At 39.7% G+C, this 15679-nt stretch overlaps 1 protein-coding gene across 1 annotated transcript in view; it reads right to left on the bottom strand.

The window, feature by feature from the left end:
* Mthfd2l (methylenetetrahydrofolate dehydrogenase (NADP+ dependent) 2 like) overlaps nucleotides 1–15679 on the bottom strand; it is a 102532-nt gene that overhangs the window by 43715 nt on the left and 43138 nt on the right. The window contains exon 6 of the mRNA XM_059275224.1: nucleotides 15327–15419. Within this exon, the coding sequence (XP_059131207.1) occupies nucleotides 15327–15419 (93 nt within the window). The remainder of the gene's footprint in view (nucleotides 1–15326; nucleotides 15420–15679) is intronic.

Genomic DNA, 15679 nt, shown 5'->3' with positions numbered 1-15679 from the left:
TCTGCAAAGTGCCTTTCTCTTTGTCTCCTCATCTCTTCCACAGCTCTGAGAAAAACCTCCTGCTAGCTACTCCATCAACTACCTATGGACTCATCCTCCTTGAGCTGAGGCCATGAAATTCCTTCCTCTATTTATTTTGCAATTTGGGGCCTACTTGCCTAGGCAATAGTTATTTTCTCCTATGTCCATACTAGCTAACCTAACTAAAGTGTCTTTTTAAAGATTATGGTGTACCAATCCACATTTGATCTACAAAATGTTGGATCTCCCAGACACTTTTGTCCTGGTGAGTTATGGGCTCACTTTACAATGGAGTTGAGTTCCCCTTGAGCAACAATGTGGTTTGTTATCATCTTGGCTGGTGACCTCATCAAGATGGAAGCAACCTTGTAACTTGGCCACTATCTTTGCTACATATACACATCAAATATCATGTGACTTACCAACATCTTGGTTAAATGGCACAAGCCAAAACAGCAGAATTGATAAAACTTCAGTGTCCCACAGAGTCCTCTAGGAATCAGTGCACCCTTTTATATTAAACTGAGGAAGACACATCAGACTTCTAAGGTATTTATTTTGTAATTTCAGTGTTTTGTTTTGTTTTAATTCTGGCAAGGTTTTTACATGACACAGTTTCTGGCTTCTAAGGAGAACCTAAAAGTTTTCCTGGCCATGTGCCTCCAACAGTCGAATTCTAGCAAAGGGATTTGTGATTCACCTATCCTAACAGAGACTCGAAGGATAAAGTTCCAGGAGCTAGACAAGCTGTTGCCCATGAGGAACTGCTATAGTAGGTTCTGTGAGTCTCAGTGCCTGCTGCTTCTGCCTGTGGTCCCCATTCTCCTCTCACTGAGTCACAATGTTCTTTTCCCCTCAATACTCCTTTGTTCTATGAGTCTGCTATTGTTTCTGCCTGGTCCAGCAATATGTTTACTTTTGTTTCCTTTTAACAATGAGGATTATAAAAACAAAAAACAAAAACAAACCACAATCCAAAAAAACCAGTAACGTTCAGAATATTTGCTTATTAAACTATATTTTATGTATGATGATGTATATATAGATTGTCTGCCCAGATGTGGTTATGGTTTGTTTTTATATCATGTACTTAGTACACAACTGACCTAAGTAAATGTTCCTGTAAATTAAAGTCATTAACTTAGATCAATTTCATTTTGCTTAGAGTAAAACTAAAAATTGAAAAAAAAATGATAAAAGATAAAAACATAGTTAATCAATGTGACCACGTAGATAAAATAAATAGAGATGGCTAATGGTCCTGAATCTTTCCTTGGAACAATTAACATGACTTTTTAAATTTAATTTTTTTAAATCTACTTTTAAGGACAAGATGCACAGAAGCATACAATTCTGTTCAAAATTTTATCTCCTTGATCCTTTTCCCGATTCTGGTTCTACAGCATGGTCCCTGTCAATTGAGTGTATAAATTAACTTTAAGAGATTATGTTTTAGTTACTGTTTCATTGATGTGAAAAGACACTATGACCATGGCAACTCTATAAAGCATTTAATTGGAGGCTTCTTTACAGTTTCAGAAGGTAAGTTCATTATCATCATGGTGGAAAACAGACAGGCACAGTGCTGGAGCAATGACTGAGAGTTTACATCCTGATCCACAGGCAGAAGAAAGAGAGAGAGAAAGAGAGAGATGGAGAGGGGGAGAGAGAGAGAGAGAGAGAGAGAGAGAGAGAGAGAGAGAGAGAGAGAGAGAGAGAGAAACCTGGCATGAGTTTTTGAAACCTCAAAGTCCACTCCAAGGACATTCCTTCTCCAATGAAGACATACCTCCTCATCCTCCTAATCCTTTCCAAACAGTTCATCGGCTGGTGACTGAGTATTCAGATACAATGAGCTTACAGGGACTATTCTCATTCAAACCACAATAGGTGATTGATTACACCTACTCTATTGGACAATTGCCCTTCCTTTAGATAAAAATAACATATCTATGTTTTTAAATATGTTCTATATGTAAATGAATGTGTATATGAGTACAAACATTTTAAGATTTATAGATTTTTTTTTTTACTTTTATAGTCTCTTTAAAAACAAGCTAATGAACAAATTTGTTTTTCAAGCTCCAATACATGGCTTCTGTCCTGTGTTCTAAAATAAGCAACTACATCCTCATGTCTTTGGATGAGCTGGCCTAAAATGTTCACAGCAGGATTTGTCAAACGTTAATACTCATTCACCAAAGAGGAAATTAACACGTCATCTTAGCCAATTTTAGGTAGACAAAAAAAAAAAAGAGGGAAAAAAAGGAGAGGGCTATCTATGCAGTTATAAAAAATCCTCATACAAACTGAATAAAGGCTTTTCAGTGTGACTGTTTCTGAGTCACCCAGAACCCTAGCAGTAACCCTTTACCAATTCTCAGAAACTAACCCCAACAAACTCATTGGTTACCCAGGGTGAACTTGGATGAAACTAAACTTTCCCTTGGGACCTTATGAAGAAAGGGTAGATGGTGCTTGGTCCTCCTTACCCCCTCACACCAGGGAGAAAATTCTCATAACAAATATGAAATTGATTTGTTAATGCTACTAAGAAATTTAAAAATGTTATAAGGATGAAAAGATGGAAATTGTTTTAGTTAAGAAGGATTTATTAGCTGGGTGGTGGTGGTGCATGCCTTTAATCCCAGCACTCAGGGAGGCAGAGGCAGGTAGATCTCTGTGAATTCGAGGCCAGCCTGGTCTACAGTGTGAGTTTCTGGACAGCCAGGGCTACATAGAGAAACCTTGTCTCAAAAACAAACCAAAAAACAAAACAAACAAACAAATAAAAAACCAGACAGATTTATTTATCAAGATTAAGATGGATGGATGTTTCCAAAATGGAAAAGAAAACTAGAAAGCTTACATAAGTTATAAAATTCTGAGTAAGTTATTTAAGGTAAATAGGGAATTAAACTTAGGAATAATATACATGATATTAGAGTTCTTACGATCTAAAATCAACAATTATATAACTGGCTAAAATGTATATCGAATCAAAGTTCATTTAGAAATATCTGTATATTAAAATATTATACAATAGTTTAAAATACCAAGCTGGTGTAACCGATCTTCTATGTTTCGTAACAATTCTTAGATGCTATTCTAACGTGGCCAGAGGGACTAAAAGGGAAAATACCTTCCTCCTTGCCCTCCAAGGCCAATGAGGTCTCAGGGGACTGTGGGCTAGCTCTAGAAATGGAAAATTACTCAATCTCTTGTTCAAGGAGGCCATGAAGACCTTGCATAATGAATTGTAACCAGCATCCAGTCTACAAAGAAGAGAGTCTACATGACTGAAAGATTCCCTCAGTATTTCTGGTGGAAGCCAAAGTCAGTCCAAGAAAGGCCTTACCTATCCTCACTTAGACAGAAAACTGGTAAAAGAAGGTCTCTAGGAGTCAGAGGTTCCTCACAAGCCCCAGCAACTCTTGGGGACTAGATCCTCAATTGGCTTTAACAGTAAAAACCAAAAGTTAATTTTCGCTACTTACATGGACTTAAACACCTAGGAAGAAAATATAACCAAGATTAAAATGATCAGTATGTTCCTTCAATATTCCTCAGACATTATACTCTACCATATGATGTTGTGGAATAATCTTTTTGTATACTGTGAAAATGTGTCACTCAGGTTGGTTTAATAAAAAGCTGAACAGCCAATAGCTAGGCAGGATTTTCAGGGCAGAGGATTCTGGGAAGAAGAAGGGAAGAGTTGTGAGGAGGCATGGAGGAAGTAGGAAAGCAGGATGGACAGTATGTAGATGAGGTAAACGAGCCTCAGGGCAGCACACAGATGAATAGAAATGGGTTAATTTAAGTTATAAGAGCTAGTTAGAAACAAGACTAAGGTATTGGCCAAGTTTTCATAATTAGTAAGTCTCCATGTCGTAATTTGGGAGCAGGATCACAGGACAGAGAAAGACTTGCAACAATATGAAATGCTATTTGGACAACTATTTCTTATGAATGATTCTCTTCCTGATATATCAATATCTATATCGATATCCATATATCTATATCTATATTATACCTATATCATCTATTCCAGATACAGAATAAGACTTTGGATTTCTTCAGCACTGCTCTGTCTATTTCTCCCACAGCCAAGTGAAGCAGGCCTACCTTCTTAAATACTGAGGCCAAATCTAAAAGCTGTATTTACAAACTATGGAACATTCCCTCTTTCTGAACGAGTACTTCTCACAGCTATAATGAGTCCTTTCATGTCCTCATCACCCATTTTCCCTGATTAAAGGAGGTTGCCAGATACTCTGCATCTGTTACCAAACCCACAGGCTTTGCAAATTATCCAGGATATCCAAGTAGTGTCCTTGAGATATTGCTAGACAATCCAATAAAAATGACTAATAGGAATCTATTTATATTTTAAATTGTGTATTATATGCAGACTTTGACTGACTTCTCTTACAAAGATTGCAGGTTCTCGTTTGTATAGAAGTCCATTGTAACCAACAGCAGATTAGAGTTACCTTATCCTTCTACAGGGCCTCTGGGACATGGTCCAGACAAATGTGTGATGACATTTCACCTTACTAAACAGAATTCATGTTAATCATAATGTTTAAAACTTTCCTCATGAAACAGAGGAGGAGTGGACGGGGGTGCAGAGGGGAAGTGGGTGGGAGGGGAGGGAGGAGGGAGGGAAACTGAAGTCAGGCTGTAAAATAAATGAATAAAATAAAAACAAAACAAAATTTCCTCATAAACTGTGTCTTTTAATGTACCCCAAAAGCCTGAAATAGAGGAGACCTAATGACCAACCCAACTTATATTGGCTAATAAAAAATGTCTGAAGTTCTTCCACCAAATCAATGCCCTTGCATCTTTGAATAGACAATGGTATCAGGGAAATCACCAAACTTATTCATGCCTATGATAAAGGCTGCCAAGGATTTTGGTGGATTTCTTGTATGTTCTCTTACTCTGATAAGAACAAAACTGCCCTGTTTTCTTAATTATGATCTCAGTGGGAATTATAATAGAACTAACAGTCTTTTTATATGTTACAGATTGTCTTAGTTAGGATTGTTATTGCTGTGAAGAGATGCCATGACCATGGCAACTCTTATAAAGAAAGTATTTAATTGGGGCTGGCTTGCTTACAGTTTCAGAGGTTCAGTTGATTATCGTCATGACAAGAGCATGGTGGCATGCAGGCGGATGTGGTGGTGGAGGACTACCTGAGAGTCCTACATCTTGCAGGCAACAAGAAGTCGTCTGAGACATTGGGTGGTATCCTGAGCACAGGAAACCTCAAAGCCCACCCCACAGTGACACACTTCCTCCAACAAGGCCACAGCAATGTCAACAAAGCCACACCTCCTAATGGTGCCACTTCCTATGAGATTATGGGGGCCACTTACATTCAAACTACCACACAGATGCTACCTCCCTTGTATTGCATGATCAAAGAATATGCATTATCGCCCAATGGCTGTCTTACGTTCTGGATCACTGCTATTTCTTAAGTCTTATTGTGACCCTCTGATTGACCCTCTTCTGAGTCACTTAATAGCAGCCCTTTCTACTTTGCCCCTTGTGTCAGCTATAAAGCAGCTAGAGTGGTCTGTGATCCCAAACCCCAACAGCAGTCCAGGTGACCTCAGAAAAGGGACTAATGGGCCACCAACCTCATCCCTCTTCTTGTCACTCGGCATTTTTTCAAGAGTCAGAACTGAAACAGCTGGATGACCTCTTTATGCCAGTTAATCTCTCTGTCTCACCAGCTCTCAGAAAATCTTAAAGAAATTTCAGATCAGCTTTACATCCTTCAGGACCAACTTGATTCTTGGGCTGCTGTAGTACCTAGATCTCCTGACTATTGCTGAGAATGGGATTTCTTCCCTCCTTCAGCAACAATTTGGCTTCCACACCAATGCACCATACTGGTTGAGATGTGGCCCACAGATGTACGGAGCAGATAAAAATGCAATGCAGAGCCTTTGGTTATACTTACATTTTTATCTTTTCTGTTAAACATTTTACAGAAGTTCCTCCTAGATCAAACCACTACCATCACTGGGTCCACATTAGAACAATGGCTACTCTGCCTAGGCCCTCCACTGGCTCTCACCTACTCACCATAGACCCTGTCTAAATAAACTCTTTTCAAAGGTTTCTCCATGATTGCAGGATCCACTGCAATTTATCAACCAAGTTAAAACTCTCCTGCTACATGAGGTCAACCTGTCCTACCCCTCCTTAGATTCTGAGGACAGAGGCTAGCTCCTCACTCCACTGTCCCCACCAACAGTAAGCAGCCAGTGAGCAAGTGTGTCACCCCCATCCTTTTATCTGAACTCAGGTTCTGGAATAAAGGGTCAATGACCTAAAAGCCTCAGGTGGGCTGAGAACCCAGGACAGGAACATTGACTTGCCTGATAGCACCTGTGGGCTGTTAGGATTCAGGAAGCTTCTGGAGAAAAGATAACCCACCAGCCTCTGCTGGCATCTTTCACTGCAGAGAAGAACAAGCCTCAGGTGGAATCTTCCATCCTCAAAGTTCTCCTTTGTGACATATAAAATCCTCACATATAAAATGCTCACAGTCTACTCCCATAGAGAGACTGCTGCCCTTCACTTTTCTGATTGAAGGACACTCTGCTACTGAAAAAAAAAGTCACTTTTCAATATACCATTAATGAACATGTTGAGAAAGGTCTCAAGGAAACTATTTCGCTTGTAATATCCTAAATAGAGAATTAAGCATAATCAAATAGGTGAAAGACTTCTATAATGAAAATTATAAAACAGTGAAGAAAACAAGATACTAGAAGATGGAAAGACCTCCCATGCTCATGATCTGCAAGCTCAATACTACAAAGATGGCTGTGCAGAATGCCATCCACGGTGCAATCCTCATTAAGATTCCTTTGACCTTCATCAGAAAACTAAAAATAAAATTCTAAAAGTCATACGTGATCACAAAATTCCCTAGGCTAAATAAAGCAATCCTGAGTACAAAGAACAGCGCTAAGAAGTATCATAACAGCTGATTTTCAATGACACCATGGAGTCATAGCAATCAAAACGGATGGCACTGGTACAAAGCCAGACATAGAGACCAACATAATATTACAAAGTAGCTAGAAATGAGCCCATACAGCTACACTCATCTGATCCTCAACAAATATTTCAAAAATATACACTGCTGGTGGTGAAGGTGGTGATGTGGTAGTGGTGGAGGAGGAGGAGGAGGAGGAGGAGGAGGAGATGGAAGTGGTGGTGGTGGTAGTGGTGGTGGTGGTGGTGGTGGTAGTGGTGGCGGAGGAGGAAGTGGTGGTGGTGGGGTGGTGGTGGTGGAAGTGGTGGTGATGGTGGCGGAGGTGGTAGAGGTGGAGGTGGAGGTGGAGGTGGTGGTGGTGGTGATGTGTGTATTGGGGAGGGAGGAGTTCTCCTATAAATGGTCCTGGGAAAACTGGATATATAAAAGAAGAAAAATGAGGCAACCCTTCACCCCAGCTGCTTGCCAGGCACTGCCACCTCTTACAGGACTATCTTCCTCCTTTAGGAATCACCAGATGGCAGACCCCATAGGGGTCTTTTCAGCCTGAGGAATAAAACTAGATTCCTATCTTTCACCCTGTCCAAAATAAACTCAAAATTTATCAAAGATTTCATTGTAGTAATAGAAAGTTTGAAACTTCTAAAAACAAACAAAAACAAAAATCCTCTTCAAAGTGTAGGCACAGGCAAAAACTTTGTGAATGGGACTCCAGTTGCCCAGGAATACTAGCAAGAAATAACAAATCACATTAAATCTGAGAGCTTCTGTAAACAGAAAGGAACAATGTGGTGAGTCTTTGCTACTTACTCATCTGATAGGGGATTAATACTTAAAATACACATGGACTTCAAAAATTAAGCACACAAAGAGAAAATGAGCCAATCAATAAATTGGCAAATGAAATGAACAAAAATTCTCAAGAAGAATAATCAATGAACAACAAGACGGTGGTGGTGCATGCCTTTAATCCCAGCACTTGGGAGGCAGAGACAGGTGGATCTATGTGAGTCTGAGGCCAGCCTGGGCTACAGAGTGAGTTCCAGGAAAGTTCCAAAGCTACACAGAGAAACTCTGTCTTGAAAAACCAAAAAAAAAAAAAAACCAAAGGAAAAAAAAAAAAAAGCTTATGGGAGTGGAGCCCTTTATACTGTTGATTTGAATATGAAGAGAGACATTGGGTTTCAGAGAGATAAGATGATATGTTAAGGTTACTAATCAATAAACAGGAGAGTTAGGATTTAAATCTTTGCCCCCTTCCGGGGCCTATCCCTCTATCCCATTAAAGATACCGACAAATTTGAGATAAAGGAGGGAAGGAATTCTAAATGGAGAAGTAGAGTCTAGCTAAAGGATGGAAACTGGAGAATGAGAAACAGGGGATGGGAAGAAAGACTGTGTTAGTGTGGCATCAATACAGCATTCAAAACTTCTGTGATCTGTATGTGAATCTATACTCCCAGCGTGTGTGAGCTGGAGACAGTGAGCAGACTATACCCATTTGGAATATAGTCTTGGAATTTCAGTGTTCAGCTGTTGTGAAAATTATTCATCCTCCTCCACAGAGTGAGAAGTATACCAGAGGGAAAAATGATGATTGAAAGGAATCTACCTAACAGTTGACTTGCTGGGGAAGTGCTGAGAGGAAGTTAGTTGGCCGTCTTATATCCTCCAAGTGTATGCACATTCCAAACCAGTGCTCTGACCGGCCCATCTGTCGGACTGTACGTTATGGTATCTGTCATTAAAAGTATTGCAAGAGATACGCTGAAGTCAGTGCTGTGACGGTTCCTCACCCTGCTGGAGGGGACGGCTAGAGGACAAGATGCCATTTTCAGTACTGCAACACCTGAACCCAGAAGGGAACACACCTGTGACTCGGCACTCACCTCCGAACCGAAGTCAGTTTGAGTTACTCAGATGGGCGGAGGGACTTTGGGAAATTCCATTAAAAACTTGCTGTCCTGTCTGAACAATGATCATTCCAAGGACTTTCACAAACTTAGCACATCCCCCAGGTTCCTTTAGAAGAGAACCAAGGACTGCTACTGTCATCTTATAATGTACGTCCTATTCTAGGTAGCTGTCCCTTGCGAAGGGGACAAAACTAATTTTGTCTTGCCCTCAACTACTCCTTGCCATTCAAGTGGATATTTTAGACATCTATAATAGTCTATTTTGTCTTCAACCTCAAACTTCCTTAATCTTAACATTTGTACTCAAACCAGCCTGTTCACCACTTAACATTATGAATGATTCTTTATAAAAAAACTTATTTCATTCACAGGACTTTATTAACTATAATACAATGGCAACCTAGAAATATTAAGAGTTCCTCAAAATAATGTTACATTATATAAATTAGCCAATAACTAGAATAAAGATTTCATATTTTAAAAATTATAATCTTAAGGCATATCAGCTAAATTTAAATCACTTTGAAGAAGTTCTTGTTTCAGACATAATCTCAAAATCAATGCATCACACTTTCATTTGGCAGTTGCTATGTATCAGATGTTGTGTGGGTGGGGTGGGGTGGGGTGGGTGGGGTGGGTGGGGTGGGTGGGGTGGGTGGGGTGGGTGGGGTGCATTGCAGTGGCATGGGGTAGGGGCTAGCTACACCTTTATGTATCTGAGTAGAGAAAATAAAGTAACTTCGGTGTTGTTCCTCCGGTACCATCCTTTTCCTTTTTGATGCAGGGTCTTCTATTTTCCTAAAATTTACCACGTAGTCTAGGCTGGATAGACAGTGAGCACCCAGGGACTTGGCTGTCTCCTCCCCAGCAGCAGGGTTACAAGCACATTCTATTATACCTGGACTTGCACAGGGATTTTGTGTGGTGAATTCAGATCTTAGTGGCTATGAGGCAAATAACTTTACTGACTGAATTCTCTTCCCAGTCCTGTGCCAAATACTATTCTAAGCACGTACCTATCAAGCTTTAAAAGAGAAGAAGAAATAATAATAATCAGGCTTATTCCTTCCATGGTAGAATGAAGCTGTCGGACGCCTACAAACAAGGACTCAATGCCCTAGAAACCGCGTGCCTCTGGGAGCTAAGAATGGTAGTTCCCCAGAGAATTGAAGCCTCTTTCTCCTCGATGCATAGTTTAACAGGCTCTGGTTTTCTGATTTGAGATTCTGACTTATTCCAAATCTCAATTCTGGGGGTATACGTTCAAGAATTAAGAGACATACAGTTAGACCTACAAAATGAATACTATGGGAAACTGGAGCCACGAGGTCAGTCTGAACACAAGCTAAGGTTACTCATGCCTTGGGATTGTCACACAGTGACTTCTTCTTTTACTCTCCTTCTGCAAGCCCATTTCCAGATTTCACCACCGAATTCTTCACTGTCATCTCTAGGAGATTATCAGTCTTTCTGACACATCACACTCCTCCCCCTGCTCTTTCTGACTTCCAGATGGGACTGCTTCCATATATGCTGACATTGTAGTTGTGTCAGCTGACCCAGCCCTCCCTGTCCTAGCTGCCTCTGCCATTAGATCACTCTCTACCTAGTCAATACCCAGTGCTAATTGTATTTGCTGATTTCCCACCCAGGATGCATGGTGTGGTCATCTTTGTAATACTTTATTACTATGGTGTAGTTATAGAGACCTCTTTTTAGTACAAATTCTTGTTTTCTGTCATTACTGTAATTACCACTATCTTCATTTTTATCTTTAAATTCTATTAATAAATAGAGTGAAAATGTAAAAACAGTCTTTATTTGTCCCTCATAAAGCCTCAATGTTCTTCCTGGAAAATTCATACACCTAAATATTTATTTCTTCAGGATGATCGCAGGGCTACATGTTGAGCTGTCCTCTGGCACTCAGTGTGTCTTTGTAACTAGTGAGAGGCATAACAGGTAGAATCAAGACAAGGAATACGATTGATTCATTCCCACTCCCTTCCCTCAAAATGTCTTCTTGCCATGGTAGCCTATGGCCAAGCTACCTTCATGTAAAACAGGACTGGAGCCCTCTGGTGGTTAAGAGGATCCTCCCTGGGAAATGGCTGTAGTGAAGAAACTAATCAACATGACCATATCCAGGCACCCTTCTATGTCCTGAGCCCTATTTGTTAATCTTGGATGTGCTCAGTTCTTTCCTTTTCCACCCCTCTTTATTTGCTTTTCCCATCTTTTGTAACACTGTAAGCCTGATTCTGATCTAGAACTTTAAGGGAGGTGGGGAGGGTGGTCAGGGATCTGTGGTTGGTATGTAAAATGAATAAAAAAAAATTCTTAATAAGAAAAAAAAAAAGAACCCATGGGAGAAACTTGAGGATGGGCATCATTGACTTGTGACCACGTAAGATTTGATTCAGTCACAAGAGACTGTCAGTGGATCTCACAAGAGGATTTGTCATTTGTCATGATGACAAGACAAAACATGAGCACAAATACATGCTGAGAAATGTTTCTCCCACTAGAGGAAAATATCCATTCAATATTATAATTGATAAATGCAAACTTTGAGGAACATGGTTCACTATTTATGTCATTAACATTAAAAACACCACTTTCAAAATATAAAGTTGGTTCTGTCTAAAGTTAAGTGAGAAAGGTAAGCACTCAGAATCTGTTCATCACATTCTGAGTCTTACCTGTGCATACAAGTGTTTCTAAGACATCAACATGTTATTTGTCTCCCAGGAATACATTGTGTTTCACTCGTTGTTGGTCTGTGCTCTGAAAAACTCCATTGCATCTCTAAATATACCTTCCTTCTGTCAATCTTATTCAAAGCTTTGCACCTGAATCTAACCTCTGAGGCGTAATTAAGTGTAGCAGCTTACTAATGACTCCTGGACAAGGGTACTTCCATTTTCATTCTAAAAGGAATAAACCATTGCTCCTTGAGTTACCACATTCAGAAAAAAAAAATGTCTACATAAGAATACGAAGTTTAATTAAGTTTGGTTGAAATAATTTAAACTGTCACTATTCTTTTCATCAAACTTAATTCCACTTGGAGCTTTTACACTCTCTTCATATTTTATAAAGACTTGTGAAGTTTAAAGCCTAGAAACGACAAGTAGCATATAATTAAACAGAAAAGTAGTTATCTCTCATTCAAGCTTTGGATATAGCAAGGGATACAACAATTGACTACAAAGAAGAAATAAATACTACATGCCAAGTAAGGCCCAAAACTGGAAAACACTGGGTCCAGTAAATGAAATCCTAATAACCTTTCTCTGTTTCTGCTTGGCTCTCTAGGAACCGTTCTTGACAGTTCTATGGAGGCTTCAGAAGCCTGAGCTTATCTCCTGCCCTCTTCTCCATCCTTGGTTCATACCAAAGACCACAGCTTTAAGATCTCAAATGAGGTGACCTTGGCTACCTTCCCCACAGTATTTCTTATACTATCCTTCATAATGTATTAATGTACATTATGTACATAATGTACCCCAGGATATCCATTTTGGACCATACCACATACATCCCTCTATAAGGACTTCCTATTTCTTTTCTTACTGCTTGAAATGTTCTTCTCAAAGATGCTTCCTTAAATATTTCTTCCACTTTACACAGGTCACAGAATCCACCTCAGACCATCATATGATAAAGAAAGTTTTATAGAGCTGTTTGGGGCTGTTGAGAGCCTGGGGTGCTAGAGACTGGAGAAAGCATGGGGCATTCCATTCCTGAAAGACAGGTGGAGGGTGGGCCACTACTACAGCCCAGTGCAAGCACAAGCTGTGAGCAGAGGATTACCAGCATAAGCCATAGACACAGGAGAGAGAAGCAGAAGGGAGGCAGAGGAGAGAAGAAATAGTCTACCCTCAGCTTTCTTTCCCTTCCCTTCAAATTTCCTGCAGTGCTAAACCTTGGCAGAAGCCAGTGGCCAAAATATACAGGTCAGGTTGTCCACATTCATCAACCTCCCGGAACAAAGTAAGACAAGGTAGTGGACTCAGTGGGCAGATGAATGACTAGGAGGGAGACTCTACTCAATGGCCATTTCTTGAAAATTATTTTTCAGTGATCAATGCTGTGGGATGTTCTGTATGCTGTGAATATGTGTTGTTCTGATTGGTTGATAAAATGCTGATTGGCCAGTAGCCAGGCAGGAAGTATAGGCAGGATAAGCAGAGAGGAGAATTCTGGGAAGAGAAAGGCTGAGTCAGGAAATGCCAGTCTGCCATCCAGGAAGCAACATGCAATGGCACACAGGTAAAGCCACAGAACATGTGAAAACATATAGATTAACAGAAATGGGCTGAGTTTAAATGTAAGAGCTAGTCAGCGGTAGGTCTGAGCTAATAGCTGAGCAGTTTTAATTAATATAACTCTCTGTGTGTTTACTTGGGTCTGAGCAGCTGCAGACCAGGTGGGACACAGGAAAAAACTCCAGCTATAGATCAATATCTAAAATGCTGTCTCATTCATATTCTTTCTATAGCCCTTATCTTAACCTGACATTGTTTTAAATTGATTGTGTTTTTTTGTTTTGTTTTGGGTTTTTTGTTTGTTTGTTTGTTTTATTTTTTCTGTTTCCCACAAAAATATAAGCTCTACAATGGGCAGGCTTTGTCATTTTATTAACTATTGTATCCTTACAATTTGAAACATCTCCTGCTGCACAAGAGTCCAATAATTATTGGGTGAACAAATTCAATCCTCCCTTCACTATCTGAAACTATTCATGTCTGCTAAAACCAGAGACATGCAGTCGACTCTCAGTATTTCTAAATAAATTAATCATACATATAAACTCTGTACTCTAGCCATTTCTAGGATCTAAAATATCACTCAGGTTACCTTATTTACTCTATTGATTAAAACTAATAAATTTAAACATGTTATACTAAACATATACATAGTCACTATATTTCACATACTTTTCTTTATTTATTAAAATACAGAATAAGCTAATCTCAAAACTAAAAGAAATACTGATATGCAGTGAGCACAACTTATAACACTGTACTCAGTGCATGGACATTCTGGAAGATCTGTACAAATATTTTAACAACATAAATAAAAAAGTATGAAATACTTATGTTGTTCAGAATATGGCAAGAGTTAATTCCTAAAATTAACAAATATTTCTCTAGAACACTTTAAAAAATTCCTCCTGATAACTACACTGACAGGGAGCTCACCAAGAACCGGTGGGTTTAAGGGGCTCTGTTTATAACAAAATTGAGTTTGACTCTTCTTTTTCCTTATTCTTTACAAAATACATTTTTTAAAATCTTCTTTATATATCTTCTTTCCTACAAACCAGACACGCTCGGTTTGTTGCACTGAATTTCACACACCATACTTCCTGCAAATGACCTCATTCTCCCACCAGATGCCCACATTGGGTCTAGTCCTTTAAAGTCAAGACTCCAAAGCCTACGCCTCAAGCGTGGGTGTAGTCAGAGTCGCAGGGTGGTTGTATGGCTCTTTCTCACTTAGACATTCTATTTTCACAAACACAATTTTCAAGATCAAATTCAGTTTCTTTTTTCCTGAAACTATAAGACATGACCAGCTGCAATAGAATATTTTAAGGTATGTTACTTTTGTTTGTGTTGCATTTGTTTAACTCTGTGAAGCTGTGATACTGTGCCTGTGTAAAACACCTGATGGTCTAATAAAGAACTGAATGGCCATTAGCAAGATGGGAGAAAGGATAGTCAGGGTTGGCAGACAGACAGAATACATACGAGAAAACTGGGAGAGAGGAGGAACAAGAGAGAAGGGGAGAACATCAGGGTCCAGCCACCCAGCTGTACCACCAGCAAGCCATGGAGTAAGAGTAAGATTTATGGAAGTAAGAGAGAGGGAAAAGCCCAGAGGCAAAAGGTAGAAGGGATAATTTAAGATAAGGAAAGCTGGCTAGAAACTAAGCCAAGCTAAGGTTGGGCATTCATAGTTAAGAATAAGCCTCCGTGAGCGATTTATTTGGGAGCTGGGTGGCGGGCCCCCCAAAAGAGTGAAAAACAAAAAACAACAACTGGCACTGATCTGTTTCTCTAACTGTTACTCAGTCATGTTTGCCAAAGCAAGCTGGGAAAGTGCACATTTGTTCCTGTGCTTCATCCACCACTGCAAAGGTCACTTGTGTTTCCCATAGGCGGTGACAGATGCTAACATAGGCACAGTCGGCCAATAGGATGACTACATAGAGACGAAATTCAGTCCACAGAAGTTAGTCTTATGTTTATCTATGTGTGCCTCCCACATGTTCTTTCATTGCATCAGAAATTAGGGCAGCAGTGACTCTACCATGTCATTCCACCAACTAGCAGTCACGATGGTCTTACCTGCAGCTACGATGACAACATCTGCCAGCTGAGTATGGACCTTCAGTTGTTCTCTGGGAGTGTATCTGTGAGCTATCGTCACTGTTGCGTCACCTGCAAGGCAGAAGGGTCTCCATTAACGGCCACCATGCTTTCCAAAAGTTTATAGAAGTTCTAAACCTAAGGGACGTTTTATTGCTGCCCATGAATAGAAAAGTTGCTTTGACATGGTTAAATCACTTTGAAAATAAAAAAAAAAAGAAATTCTAGATAAAACCAAATTAAAAAGTCTACCTTTCAATTGTATACCTGGAAAATCAAATAAGGCTAAGGGAGGGTAAGAGCTGTCTATCCTTGGATGGACATTCTTTTCG

Source organism: Peromyscus eremicus, chromosome 10 (genome assembly GCF_949786415.1).
Source record: "Peromyscus eremicus chromosome 10, PerEre_H2_v1, whole genome shotgun sequence".
Lineage (NCBI taxonomy): Eukaryota > Metazoa > Chordata > Mammalia > Rodentia > Cricetidae > Peromyscus > Peromyscus eremicus.
Note: the sequence above shows the minus strand (reverse complement) of the source record. Positions and strands in the feature narration are given on the sequence as shown.